Source organism: Anomaloglossus baeobatrachus, chromosome 6 (genome assembly GCF_048569485.1).
Source record: "Anomaloglossus baeobatrachus isolate aAnoBae1 chromosome 6, aAnoBae1.hap1, whole genome shotgun sequence".
NCBI lineage: Eukaryota > Metazoa > Chordata > Amphibia > Anura > Aromobatidae > Anomaloglossus > Anomaloglossus baeobatrachus.
Window position 1 is genome coordinate 397,699,575 of NC_134358.1, and position 15,679 is coordinate 397,715,253.

General features: G+C 43.9%; 1 protein-coding gene across 1 annotated transcript in view; it reads left to right on the plus strand.

Moving 5' to 3' along the window:
* The window catches only part of VPS41 (VPS41 subunit of HOPS complex), a 358,461-nt gene that overhangs the window by 37,028 nt on the left and 305,754 nt on the right, over window positions 1–15,679 (plus strand). The window contains exon 2 of the mRNA XM_075315114.1: window positions 9,590–9,628. Within this exon, the coding sequence (XP_075171229.1) occupies window positions 9,590–9,628 (39 nt within the window). The remainder of the gene's footprint in view (window positions 1–9,589; window positions 9,629–15,679) is intronic.

Consider the following 15,679-nt stretch of genomic DNA (forward strand, 5'->3'; position numbering starts at 1 on the left):
AGATATCGCCCCCATGTTGCTGCTTTTAGTAAAATAAACTCCTTACCTTCTGCAGCAGTGTCCTGTCTGGTGTCACCCTCCTCGGGGTTGAGCTCCTCCAGTGTCTCCTGCACTTCCTACTTCCTGGTTCTAGTGCAGGTCATGTGATCGGGGCAGCAGAGAGATATCTCTGCCTGCAAGATCACAGCAGCAGGAGGGAGACCGGGCAGACACGCTGGAGGAGGTGAGTAAAGAGTTTATTATTTTACTATGGGCAGCAGCATGGGGGCCATAGCTAACACAGGGGGAGGGGGCATGTGCGATCAAAGGTAAGCACAGGCAGATAATATGCGCAGCTCCCCCAGCCCATCGCCGCGGTGCAGTTTCAGCACCATGGTGGTGGACAGCGGCTGTGCATATTATATGAGCGGGTGCAGGAGATCAAAGGCTGCCGCCCGCAGCTTCACAAGCCTCTACCAACCCCCCTAGCCCCCCCAGCACCGCTCCAGAGCGGCCTCCACCTCCCCTGGACCCTGCAGTATATAATCTATATATTCGGTTTATAAGACGCACCCCCTACTTTCCCCCAAAATTTGGGGGAACAAAAGTGCGTCTTATAAAGCGAAAAATATGGTACATCTTGCAAATTTCTTCATAGTGCGGATAATTAGGAGCTTGCATTTTTTTGGTCCTACCTGTTGTGGACCCCGCAGTGACCTCAACCTGTACATTTTGTGGTGTGATAAATCTTGTACAGGGTGATACTATTTGTTAATCATGGTTCTCATTTGATTGGAATTTTTTCACCCATACTGTTATTCCTTGCTAAAGGTTGTGTCCAGTAGTAGGGAGTAACAGGGGTGTCAACTGACACGGTATTGTGTTTTTATATTTTTAATGGGTGTTTTTTTGATTTGTGCAGATTTTTAATATGTATGGAATTTTTCACCTAATTTTGCTCTTCACCTGCTTGTCGAAGTAGGTTATCCGTGCACCTCCACCCCTTAATTTTCTCTGATCAGCTGTACATTTCTCCTTTTTCTATTATTGCTGTAAATGTAAGTCCCCTGCCACCTGTCTTATGCTCACTCTTCGGCATCTCCATCTGTTATCAGAGCTGCTCCCATTGGTCTTCTGCAGCTCCAGTGTTTCATGAACATGACTGCTCTCTGTGAGCTTCAGGCAAAGAATGAATGAGCCGCACGATCAGCAGTGACATCACTCAGGTTAGTTGTGGTCACAGAAGGAGGTTCCCATGGTCCCCCACCTGTGATCGCAGGTAACCTGACCTCAGGTGACCTCATTAAACTCTGTGACCTCACCTCAAGTGGGACCTGCATCTCCTGGCAGAAAACCACGTGTTTTTTTTTTTGTCAAGAGATGTAGATTTTGTGCTAAAATTTTTACACCATATTCCTGCACCCAATCTACACTTCCTGGCAAAAAGAATGAATCACTACTGCATCAAACCGCATGCGGTTTGTTTTTTTTGCCAGGAGGTGTAGATTGGATGCATGAATATGGTATAAAAATTTCATCACCAAATTTGCATCTCTTGGCCCAAAAATGCAAAAATGGTTTTGATGCAGTTTTGGTATGGTTTTCTGCCAGGACGTGCAAGTTTGGTGCTGAAATGTCTGCCCCAGGTTTCAGCACCAAATTTTTACCTCCTGGCAGAAAAAAAACTTTTTTTTTGTATTTTTGGGCCAAGAAATACAAATTTGGTGATGATATTTTTACACCGTATTCATGCACCCAAACTTCACCTCCTGGCAAAAAAATGCATCAATACCACATGCAGTGTGATGTGGTAGTAATGTGTTTTTTTGCCAGGCGACGTAGATTGGGTGCAGGAATATGGTGTTGAAATTTCAGTACCAAATCTTCTTCATTTATTTGCAAAAAACTCTGCCAGGAGATGCAGGTCTTTGAACCTGACTTGTCTGTGGTGGTCAGATTACCTGCGATCACAGATGGAAGACCATGGGAACCTTCAGCTGTGACAGTAAATAACCTGATTGATGTCACCGCTGATCGCACGGCTCATTCATTCTCACCCTGAAGCTCATAGCGGCTGATCATGTTCTATGGCGCTCGCTTTGACTTCAATTGTAGCAAAGCTGGAATCATTGTAGGACCTCATGTGGATTACATTGGACCGGAGTGTTTTTGGAGCTAATAAAGGGGTGAAAGAGGGTGCTTTTGTATTTTATTTCAAATAACAGAATGGACATGCTGAAAGAATAGACATGCTGTTTTTTTTTTTTCTTTTTTCAAAAAGCAGTTTTCCCATTTGTCAGGAAAAAAAATGTGTATGTGTGTGCATGAGATTTCTGGAATCTCACAGGTTTTGCTGGTACTTATTTGCATAAAACCAATGAAAAAAAACATGCAAAAACACAGTGTGAACATAACCTTACACTTCTATACAGGAGGTGTCCTGAAGCTGTCATCACATATAAAATATGTATTAGTTTAGAAAATTGGTGACCTGTTCAATATGAGTATAATATATTATATAATATTATAATATATTATTATATATTATGAAAGGAGTGGGATAAGGTCACCCAAAATCAGTGTGAAAGACTGGTGGAAAGCATGCCAAGAGGCATGAAAGCTGTGATTAGACATCAGGTCTGAAAGCAATGCATTGTTGTGTTATTTTGACTATTTCTCATTTTCAGAAAATAAATACAAAATTTATTGCTTGGAAATTTGGAGACATGTCAGTAGTGTATAGAATAAAAGAACAATTTATATTTTACTTAAAAATTAACCTATATAATATATATAAAATTAAAAAAAATGGCCTTTGTTTTCCAGCTGTAGGTGTAGCATAAGTGAATGGCCACTTCACATTCGCTTCCTTTGCCTTGCACCAGGCCTGTGTGATTGTGTGTTGCATGTTTGGAGTTGTTGGTAGCATACCTCGGGATTGTATATGTTAGTGTCTATGTCAGTAGCTAGCCTCCTTTTTCTTGATCACGGCACATTCATAGTCTTTGTTTTCTCAATAGGTAGGTCAAGAACTGCTTCCACTCTCTGTCAGCATCTTGGTGTAACGTTTTATTGCTCTTGATCACTATAAATAGCTTAAGTAAATCTTCATTTTGCTGACCTCCTGAAGAAGGCTCCACATCAGCAAATATTCTTTCAATGGATTCATGAAGAATTACTGGTCACTTTCATCGTATAGTTTTATTATATCAGAAAATGTGTCAGCCATTATGTGCAAAACACTTCCTATAACTTCTGAGTTAGTAACCTCTATTGTCCAGAGGTAAATCTGTTGGTTGAGGTCAGGCGGCTGGTTTATGGAACGAGCATTTACGCTATGTTTATTACAATAATCGTAACTTAAAGACTTTTAAAGAAAAAACCTCGTATCACAGATGGGCACTATATGAAGCTCCCGTAAGGCAGGATTACCCACCCAGACAGTTATTATGAGGCAGGACTGTGTGTAATTTAACTTTGTGAATATTTATCATTTTACCTGATTCAATAGTTTTGATATAAAAAAAAATAAAAAATTGTTTTAATTAGCCTAGATGAAACCTAAGTATTGCATTACATGTTCAGTCTTTAATTTGAATGATATGCATGTAATCTGGCATTTCTACTGCAGCCTGTAGTATATGGCATTGTATGCTATAAATCCTGTCATTATCACCACCTGATTGATGTGAGTACCACCTCTGGACTGTTAACTAGTGATGAGCAAACCCTTGGATATTCAGGTTTGCCGAATCCACACAGACTGAAAAAAGGTCTGTGCTGTAAAATGGCCATAGTAAGTCTTAGGGGGCTACAAAACAAAGCTAAATGGGGTAAGATCAGCACACATACATACCATGTTTCCCGGAAGATATCACTGCAGTCAGACTGTTTTCTGGGCCTGCTCAGTAAGTTTCATGAATATTCACTGCTTCCCCCTCGCCCCCGCCCTCTGTGCCAGCGTCTGTGATTGGTTGTAGACTACTATACACGCCCCCACCTTGTTGGCATCTATGATGGTTACAGTGTAAAAAGATATAAATAATTTAAAAGAAATGGTGTGGACTTCCGCCATATTTTCGATAACTGGTTCGGCACCTCTCAGTGGTCTGCTTTACCGTGACTGGTTATTAAAAATAGAAAAGATCCCTTATTAAAAAATATTGGCTTAGACTACCTCCATTCTACATAACCAGCTATGGTAAAGCTGACAAGTGGGGGCTGGTATTATCAGGGTTGGAAAAGCCATGGCTATTGGCCCCTCACAACTTAAAAATACTTACTTGCAGCTGCCCCAGAAGTGGCGCATCCATAAGATAGATGCTTCCATAATTCTGGCGCTTTACTTGGCTCATCCTGATTTACCCTGCTGTCAAAGACCACAGCTGTCAACAACCCCTAGGTTACTAATGGGGAGGAGTCAAGGAGACACCCCCATTACTAACACTGTAAGTCAAAATAAAATCCCTCACAAACCAAAAAACCTTTATTTGAAATAAAAAACACACACCCTCTCTCACCTCTTTATTAACCCCAAAACACCCCTGCAAGGTCCAATGTAATCCACACAATCCTCAGCTTTCTACATCCGGAGTTTGCAGTGAGGAAAACATGTCCGCTTACTGCAGCCTCTGTGAAACACATGAACTCCGGTTCCCCGCAACGGTCTAAATGAGGGCTTCTCCTTTGTTCTCAGTGAACTCGGTTAAACCTGCTGCTGGATTGAAGGACATAGCGGCAAAGCAATCCGGCAATTTGGCAGTGGGTTCGACTTTCACTGAGGGCAGCGGGCAGCTCCCAGTGTGGCCTCCGGTGACATGACTGTTTGGTTGTTGGACTGTCTCTCCATCTGGCAGTGGGTACAACGGCAGTCACAGTTTGTACAATGGAAACCCAGCTGTGACCTCTGATGAACTGAGTGATGTCACCACTTCTCACAGCTGGGTCAGTGTTTCCCAGTCTGCTATCACTGATAACGTTTTCCATCACTGCAGACTCTGAATGTAGTAGACCCGGGATCGTGGCTGGACTTGGAAACCTGCAGGGTTGTTTTTGTAGTTAAAGGGGTGAAAGAAGATGACTGTTATTTCAAATAAAAGATTTTTCGGTATGTGTTATTGTTTATTTTGACTTAACGACCCATAGACCCTTCCCTGTTACTAATCTAAGGGGTACTTTGCACACTACGATATCGCAGGTGCGATGTCGGTGGGGTCAAATCGAAAGTGACGCACATCCGGCGTCGCTGTCGCTATCGTAGTGTGTAAATCCTTTATGATACGATTAACGAGCGCAAAAGCGTCGTAATCGTATCATCGATGTAGTGTCCGACATTTCTATAACGTAGCTGCAGCGACAATACGATGTTGTTCCTCGTTCCCCTGCGGCAGCATACATCACTTTGTGAGAAGCCGCAGGAGCGAGGAACATCAGCTTACCTGCGTCACCGCGGCTCACGCCAAGGAAGGAGGTGGGCGGGATGTTTACGTCCCGCTCATCTCCGCCCCTCCGCTTCTATTGGCCGCCTGCCGTGTGACGCCGCAAGACCCGCCCCTTAGTAAAGAGGCGGTTCGCCGGCCAGAGCGACGTCGCAGGGCAGGTGAGTGCATGTGAAGCTGTCGTAGCGATAATGTTCGCTACGGCAGCAATCACAAGATATCGCTGCTGCGACGGGGGCGAGGACTATCGCGCTCGGCATCGCTGCCATCGGCTTGCGATGTCGTAGTGTGCAAAGTACCCCTAAGACTTGATGGCAGCTGTGATTTATTTATTTTTGACAATTCACAGCTGTCATTAACACCATACATTACCCTGATTGCCACCGCACCAGGGCAATCTGGGTTAGCCAGGTATAGCGCTAAATTTTTGGTACCAACTGCTATATGTTTGAAAGATGGAGAATGGTGAGCAGATGGTGTTTGGATGTGTGGTGCCCCCCATAAAGCAGGGAGAAGTAGGTATGATGGTCTGGAAGTTCTTTGCTGTCGATACTGTTAGTGCTTTATTTGAAACTCCAGATACACATAGGATTTGTGCACATGGAGTCTTTTTCAGGCAGATTCTAGCTGAAATCTGTCTACAAAAGTACCCCATAAAATGCATACAATGCACAGCAATGTCAAAACAAAATTGCTGTGCGCATGTTCTACTTTGACATGTCTTTTGCTGCTTCAGGTTCAGAAACCCTAAGGCTGCTTTCACATCAGCGTTTTCTTCAAATGCGGCACAAATGGTTTTTTTTGCCACAAAACCGTATCCTTTACATATGCGTTGTCTTTTCAAGGCAATTGGAATGGAATCGCGGCAATATGCGGTCACATACGGTTGCGTGTGGCACACACTGGATCCGTTGTTTTTCGGTATTTTACCATGTTTCATAAATGCTACTTGTTGCGTTTTTGACCTCGGTCAAAATACTGCATCTCACCGGATCCTTCATATTGTGGCAGTACCTGCAATGTAGTTCCATGAGCGCCGGATTCTGCCGTACCGGAAGTCACCGCTTCTGATAGGCAGGATCCTGTTGTCTGTACTGAGCATGCCTAGAAAGTGGTTCCTCCCCTGTGTTTTCTGATGCAGCAGAGCTAGATCAGTGACAGCAGACCAGGATCGTTGAGGGGTGAGAGGGAGTAATAAAGATGGAGTCCCTAAGTGGGTCTGTGTATTTATTTCTAATAAAGTATCTTTTCTCTGTGTGATGTCTTTTTTTTTTTTAACCCTTTATTGGAGATTGTTAATGGCCGGGTCAAACTTAGCCTGGCATTAACAATCTCGGGCTTAATACTAGCTGGTAAAACAAAGCTGGTATTAATGCCTTATTACCCAGCCTGCCACTAACCACCAGGGCCGCTGGAAGACTTGGGTACAGCGCCAGAAGATGGCGCTTCTATGAAAGCGCCATTTTCTGGGGTGGCTGTGGACTGCAATTCACAGCGGGGGCCCAGAAAGCTTGGGCCATCCTGCGCTGCGGATTACAAGCCCCCAGCTGCCTAGTTGTACCTGGCTGGACACGAAAATTGGGCGAAGCCCACGTCATTTTTTTTAATTATTTCATGAAATAATTAAAAAAAAGAGGCTTCCCTATATTTTTGGTTCCCAGCCGGGTACAAATAGAAAGCTGGGGGTCGGGAGCAGCCCGTAGCTGTCTGCTGTACCTGGCTAGCATACAAAATATGGTGAAGCCCATGTCATTTTTTTTTTTTTTTTTTTTTTAGCTTTTTGGCAAAAAACTAAAAAACAAAAGGGCTTCCCTGGATTTTCCCTTGCCAGTGAAGGTAACACCAAGCAGTGGGGGTTAGCAGCCAGTAGCTGCTTGGGTTACCCTTAGCAATGCAAATTGAAAATGCAGCGGGAACCCACACTTTTTTTTTTTACCCCTAACCCTAGGGTTATCTGTTTAGGGGTTTTTTTTGTTTTTGTTTTTTTTTTATTTTTTAATAAATTAAAAAAAAAAAAATTGTCATGGGCTTCGCCCATCAAGCACTGGGCATTTTACTGCTCACTCATCCCTACCCCTGACCACACAGCCAGCAGAACAAGTAATCAGATCAGTTGACTTCAGTGAAGGCCGATTAATTGTTCTGTGTCCTCCTGCATCCTTCGCAGCGTGTGCGGGCTGTGAGGTCAGCTGAGTTCGTCCGGTACTGGGGTCCACTGATCTGAATTCAGCTGAACTCCTGACCTCATAGCCAGCAGAACAAGTAGTCGGATCAGCTGACTCCAGTGTCGGCTGATTACTTGTTCTGAATCCCGCTGCATCTATCGCAGCTTGTGTGGGCTGTGAGGGTCAGCTGAGTTCGGCTGACACTGGAGTCAGCTGATCTGATTAATTGTTCTGCTGGCTATGAGGTTATCAGTTCAGCTGAGTTCAGATCAGCTGACTCCAGCGCCGGCCGAACTCAGCTGAATTCCACAGCCCGCACACTTTGGAGTCAGCTGATCTGAACTCCTGACCACACAGCCCACACACGATTACACGTGATCGGCAGCAGGCAGTGACTGCTGTTAACCTGCATCCATCACAGTGTATGCGGGCTCTGAGATCAGGAGTTCAGTTGACTCCAGTGTCGGCCAATAAATTTTGTGTCCCGCTGCAGAAGGATTCGATAAAATAACAATTGCGGTTGCATGCGTTGCACATGCAATCCACAGGATCCAGTCATATGCAGGTTTGCAGTTTTTTGTCGACCGGCAAAAAAACGCTGGTGTAAAAGCAGCCTTATTGCAGTTAACAAAAGAGGTCTGTCCATTCTTCAGGTGGCTATCGCTAGGAAGCCGCCCACTCTCTATACCTGAAAGTATAGCGTAAAAGATGTCAGCACATGTACAGTGAAACCTTGTCAGTAACTGGGTAAAATGGTCCAGTTCTGAACTTAACACATAATTTGGTTTGTTTCACACGTTTCTTTACTCCTTTTTTCCCAAATGTGTTATTTCATGGTTTTGCTGCCTAAAATCCACAATGTGCTCAATCAAATACAAACAAGGAAATTGTATGAACAGATGTGTCCAAACTTTTGATAAGTACTATATACCGTATTTTTCGGATTATAAGACGCACTTTTCCTCCCAAAAATTTGGGAGGAAAATGAGGGGTGCGTCTTAAAATCCGAATGTAGCTTACCGGGTGCTACCGGCGCTGGTCAGTACGGCGCTGTTGTGTGCATCAGGCGACGCCAACTCTGCTCAACTCTGTGTGCGGCTGCTCTGTTCTGCTCGGCTCTGTGCACGGCTGCTCTGGTCTGCTCGGCTCTGTGCGCGGCTGCTCTGTTTTGCTCGGCTCTGTGCGCGGCTGCTCTGTTTTGCTCAGCTCTGTGCGCGGCTGCTCTGGTCTGCTCGGCTCTGTGCACGGCTGCTCTGGTCTGCTCAGCTCTGTGCGCGGCTGCTCTGGTCTGCTCGGCTCTGTGCACGGCTGCTCTGGTCTGCTCGGCTCTGTGCGCGGCTGCTCTGGTCTGCTCGGCTGCTCTGACTGACTGTTCTGCTCTGACTCACCGCCCCCCAGCGCAGAGGAGAGCGTCATCACCAGCCCAGCACAGAGGAGAGCGGCATCACCGGCCCAGCACAGAGGAGAGCGGCGTCACCGGCCCAGCACAGAGGAGAGCGGCATCACCAGCCCTGCACAGAGGAGAGCGGCATCACCGGCCCCGCACAGAGCAGAGTCCACAGTGAGAATCTGGGCCTCCCTCTGTACCATTGCCAGCATCACCGTACTCCAGTACTGCCCCTGCCTTCTGTGACTCCCGCTCCGCTGCTGCCCCCTCTCCCTGGTAAGACACCACACCACAGATTATAAAACGGACCCCATATTTTTTTTTTTTTACCTTTTTTTTTTTTCTCCAAATTTGGGATGCTTCTTATAATCCGGTGCGTTAAAACGAAAAATACGGTACCTTTTAAGTGGAAAATCTCTTTTAGAGAGGATTAATCACGTTCTAATTAGTATTTTTATTCCAAGTGGCAAAATTGTCTTTTGTTGAAATCCAGAAAGTATTAAACAGTTTGGGATTTACAAGTGAGTGTGAGGATTACCATTAAAATATTCCAACAAAATAACTTGCTGGTCTTCAAATAAAGTTTTAAAGTTTTCTCTTTCCTTCATTTTTCTCTGTAGGATGCGATGTCTCATGAGGAATCCACAGAAGACTCTGAGGTGAGTGGCCTATAAATTTCAGTTTTCAATTCTTTGTGCTGTGTCTAGATACTGACTACGAGTCAGTAGGAACATGTAAAAATCTCTACACATTGTGGGGTTTATTCCTCCTTTCTGTTGCATTGTTTGGGCGTTTTTGCATACATTTATTGTTAGCCATCTCAGTAGGAATTTTGTTAAGACAGTAAAAAAGATGCTCCAAAAAATATCTTGTGAAGTGAGCCCTAAGGGGGCTTTACACGCATCGACATCGCTAGCGATGTCGCTCGTGAAAGCACCCTCTCCCGTCATTTGTGCATCACGGGCAAATCGCTGCCCGTGGCGCACAAAATCGCTAGGCCCCGTCACACGTACTTACCTGCCTAACGACGTCGCTGTGGCCGGCAAACCACCTCTTTTCTAAGGGGGCGGGTCGTGCGGCGTCACAGCGACGTCACACGGCAGCTGTCCAATTGAAGCCAAGGGGCAGAGATGAGCCGAAGGAAAGTGACACCCACCTCTGTCTTGCTAAATTCTCCTAAAAAGGGGCTGAAAGCCGTACTTACGAAGCGCTCACTGATATCCTAATCAGGCACGAATACTAAGATTCTTTATAGCAAGATATTTATTTTAATAGCACATGAATAACCAATGGTACATAGGCATTAGAACTACTTTATAGTCATAGAATCTTATACAGTAACAGAAATATGCATCAACATTACCGTATGTTGTAGCACGCCTTTCTCATCGGAGGGACTCGATTAGTGAGAAGGAAACAACATCTGCATCACAGGAACAGTGCGTCCACTTGAGCGTCCTGGAAATGTCCCCCTCTCATTAAGCGAGTCCGGTATTTTTATAGGAAACTTTGTACGTCATGTGCACTGAGTGGGGAATTGCTGACCAGCATGTGACAGCTGAGTCATGTTCATGTAATTTGACCACAAGCTGCTGTGGGCACCAGTAGCTTCCTGCACATTTTGCCAGTTGACCACTAGCCGACCACAGTTTCCTGGAGATATTGCAATAAGCTGTAAATTTTACATGCCAGTTTCCTTACATCTGTTTTAAGCTAACCACGAGTTTCCTGTAAGTGGAACTGTAAACGTTACTTCCTCATAAGTGGTTTGTTCAAGATCTACTAACACGTATATTCTTCATCATGGTGAAATAGGTTCATCCAGAGGACACCTCTTTTATACTGAGTACTGGATGGATCAAATAATACCTGTGATCACAATCTTTTGATTAGGATCCCTATCTAATCACACTCATTCTTCAGTCATATCACATTGGTATCACAATCGGTCCTTGATCCCAGGGATTATTTTCCATCATCAGTATTCCACCAGAGGAAGATCACTCGGAATATACCATACCATGACCAAGAGGTATCGTTTGCCACAAATTTTGTTTTCTTGGTTTGTTTAAATAAACGTTGAATCACAAATATAAACACTTTCACTACTATGTATATTAAAATTAAAAGCAATATTATCTGAAAAGCTCCCTTGAATATCATGTGTTTTGGTATTTGCTCCGTATTCATAGGAATTATTACACATTCAGTTTCCCGATATGTTACTACAAGTTTCACTAGTCCCATTTATGAACATATTAGCATAAGGCCATAACATATCATGAATTGTCCTTTCCACTAAGCTGGGTTTAAAAGCATCTACAGTATTTATAGCTGTCCCAAACCTTATTTTTATATTCCCCATAGGGATGAATCCCAGGTTAGTCAGTACAGTCTTATTTCTTGGTACCCAAATTCCTCCCTTAAAAGCCAGATATTGTAAATTGGTGACTGTTGCATTCAAATTGCCTTGCCACCATGGAAGATTGATCCATCCCACTACGGGAATGGGTAGTATTCCATAGACGAACATTTCGAGTGTTTTTATCAGCAAGATGATCAGAACAACTTTTCCACTTTAAGATTTCCTCCATCAATACCGGGATATCCAGATAAGGGATAGTGGTGGCTGTAACCGGAGAATGTGTACAGATCCAGCAATCTGTGTGTTGGTTACTGTTTAGCGCATCAGTTAAAATGTGATGGTGCATCAGAAATTTATTCGCCATAGGTTCCTCCTGATGTAGACTTGTCCATCCAACGACCAAAGAGGCAAACATCAAACACAGGAATTTCTCCATCTCATCATTATCGAGCTCTTCCCAGTAATCAATACCATGGATTCCGCTTATTTACAACACCATCTGCAAATAAAGATACACTATTATTCTCGTAAATAACATTTTTCTTGTGGCACATATTCCCACTTCTCCACTCCTGGTCTCATTATCAGGAGAGTACGATCTTTTCCGACCGCTATTACCTCTGCCTCTGAGGGCGGTCCTTGGAGGTTTTGAATCCATTTTTTTGCTCCTACATTTGTAATATTAGAGGATCCAAAACCTTTAGTACCCCGTATTGTTAATTCTGCCGGGGCAGTTCCTTCTCTTATCTCAGACAAGTTTATTGGAATTATCAACATCTGAGCCACCCTCTGGTGTTTCACCAAAATCAAAGGTTCATTTCCCAAATTTAGCATCAGTACCTTGATTTCTCCCTGATAATCTGCATCTATTACCCCTCCCACCACTATGGCTCCTTTTAACGCTAGACTAGAACGAGTGGCTATTTGACCATAATGATCCTTTGGCACCTGGCAACCTAATCCTGTTGAAATTGGTTTTACCTTACCTGGGGGTACCACAACAGTTTCCAATGTACTGAGGTCTAAACCTGCTGAATAAGGTGTCGCTCTTTCTGGTGTGCCAAAACAGCTGTACCTTGCCTTGTCTACTGTTGGACTGACTTGTCTGATGGCTGCTGCTTTATTTGCTTCTGAATTAAACAAACGTTCAAGTGAGTTAGTAGGGACATGAGCATCGACATGAAATACAGTGGTCTTGGTAGATTGAATAATCTCTTCGATGTCGTGCCACACCTCTCTTTTCCATGAATTAACCATTTGTGTTTTTTCATCCCATCATCCATGTGGCTAATCCATTTGCTACTGACCAAGAATCGATATAAAGATGACACTCTTTTCCCTGTTCAAAAGATAATGCCAAGAATATGGCATAGAGTTCTGCATATTGGCTACTTTTGCTTCCGCTTCTACTGACAGAAATTTTTCCAATCTGGGATTATATGTAACACTTTTCCACAACCTTTTCCCACTCACATAACGAGCCGATCCGTCTTTGAACCATGCATGTGTTTGTTGTTGTTTGGTTAAATCTTCATATACTTTCCCCCACTTCACCGGGCATTCTTCCTTCAACAGTTGGGTATTACATTCCAGAACTGTTTTCTAGCCACCTAATTCTATCATCTTTTGTTCCTTCTGGGAACAGTTCTTCTGCATCTTTAGATTACGCTCATGCATCGCGCGATATGCACTTGCTAAAATCCAGATGCGCCATCCTAAAGACACTACATCACCTGCTTTCACAGGGACACTTGTTGTGAATGTTAGTTATGTTTTGGCTTCTGGGAGGCTCCCTCTGGTGGCTAGGAATGGTTTGGACTTGGACCAGGTGTGTTGTGCAGTGGGTGTTTCGTTTGCTAACTCTCTGCTTATTTAAATCCTGGTCTGATTGCAGGCTGTTGCTGGATGTCAGTTGTTCTTTTTATCTCCAGCCTGCTTAATCCTGCTCTACACCACATCTTCCCCAGATAAGTGCTTGCTCTTTGTTTATTGTCTGGTTCTTTTGTTTATCTGGGTTTGTCATTTGCTGTGGTTGGTTTCAGGTTATTTGCTTGCAGGGATTTTCCCCCTCATTGGATTGTTGGGGAACTCCCTGCAGTTCTGTGTGGAGTATAGCTTCTTTGGGTCCATGTGTTTGTGGCTTGTTGACTTTGTTATGATTCTTGTTTTCTGTTCATTGGTATGACAAGGGCACCTGGTATAGGACGGAGTTCAGATCGTGCGATCTGAGGGCCTTTTTGTACTATCAGGAAGTTGGTATTTTGCAGGGTTTTTCTCTGGCCACCATCAGTCCCTTTCCTGTCCTTTCCTATTTTAGTCAGCGGGGGCCTCACCTTTTGCTAATCCTGTCATCTACCTGTGTATTGTGTTTTTCCTATATCACCGCAGTCTTTGAATGCTGGGGGGCTAGCTATTCTTGTCTATTTTCTGAGGCAGAGAGTTATTCATCTTTCCTACCTTTAGGATAGTTAGTTCTCCGGCTGGGTTCGCGGTGCACAGGATGTTAGTTCACCCCTCGGCTTCTTCTAGTTGTGATGGTTAGTAAGGGGATGGCGGCCAGATTAGTTGCCAATGCTCTTGTCACCTTTTTGCCAATGATTTGTGGTGGTCTTCCATGGTTCCAGAGCATAACAGACACTACTGAGTACATTCACAACATCAGTAGGTTCACTACCCTTGACGTCACCTGCTTTCACGGGGACACTACTTAGTACATTCACAAAATCGGTTCACAACCCTTGACATCACCTGCTTTCACAGGGACACTACTGAGTACATTCACAACATTAGTAGGTTCACTACCCTTAAGCTTATCCTGCCATTGTTCTGCCAATCCACAATTGACCAATTCATGTGCTAGAAGATTGTAGGGAGCCTCAATCCAGCCGGGGATCTCCACAACAACCTCCTTAACATTATCCTTATGTTTTCTGAACATTTTGACACTATGCAAATATATGTTTTTAATTTCTAAATTACAAAAACTCCTGCCGACTACGCCAATTTATGTCTTGCTAAATTCTCCTAAAAAGGAGCTGAAAGCCCGTACTTACGAATCACTCACTGATATTCTAATCAGGCATGAATACTAAGATTCTTTATAGCAAGATATTATTTATTTTAATAGCACATGAATAATCAATGGTACATAGGCATTAGAACTACTTTATAATCATAGAATCTTATACAACAACAGAAATATGCATCAACATTACCGTATGTTGTAGCACGCCTTTCTCATCGGAGGGACTCGATTAGTGAGAAGGAAACAACATCTGCATCACAGGAACAGTGCATCCACTTGAGCGTCCTGGAAATGTCCCCAATTGCACTAAGCGAGTCCTGTCTTTTTATAGCAAAACTTTGTACGTCATGTGCACTGAATGGTGAATTGGTGACCAGCATGTGACAGCTGAGTCATGTTCATGTAACTTGACCACAAGCTGCTGTGGGCACCAGTAGCTTCCTGCACATTTTGCCAGTTGAACACTGGCCGACCACAGTTTCCTGGATATATTGCAAGTAGACGTGAATTTTACATGCCAGTTTCCTTAAACCTGTTGTCAACTAACCACAGGTTTCCTGACTGTTGAACTGTAAACGTTACTTCCTCATAATCGTGGTTTGTTCAAGATCTGCTAACACGTACGCTTTGGTCATAGTGAAATAGGGTCAGCCAGAGGACATCTCTCTCTGATAAAGAATTATGGATGGATCGAATAATATCTGGGATCACTAAATCTTTTGATTATGATTCCTATCTAATCACACTCATTCTTTCAGTCATATCACATTGGTATCACAACCTCGTTTCCGGAGGACACAGGTACGGTGTTGTTCATCGTTTCTGGGGTGTCACACGTAGCGATATGTGCTGCCTCAGGAATGACGAACACCCTGCGTCCAGCACCATCAACGATATTTGGGATTTGAACGACGTGTCAATGATGAACGATTTGGTGAGTATTTTACATCGTTAGCGGTCGTTCGTATGTGTCACACGCAACGACGTCACTAACTAGGCCGGATGTGCGTCACTAATTCCGTGACCTCAACGACATCTCGTTAGCGATGTCGTTGCGTGTAACGGGGCCTTTAAGGTGGTGTCTGGCTGCTTAAAAGAAAAAAAAAACTTGTCATGGCCTAAAAATAAGATCAGTACTGCTCACTTTAGCTATCTCTTGGCATTCCATTTCAAACACTCTAGATTCCCTGCCAGTATACTTCCAGCCCTACCTGAACAGACGTTTGGAAGCTATCACTGGCCGCAGTGGTAACCAGCACATAACCATTGAGGCCATAGATTGCCTATAGTGGTCACACATCTGTCCAGATGGAGCAGGAC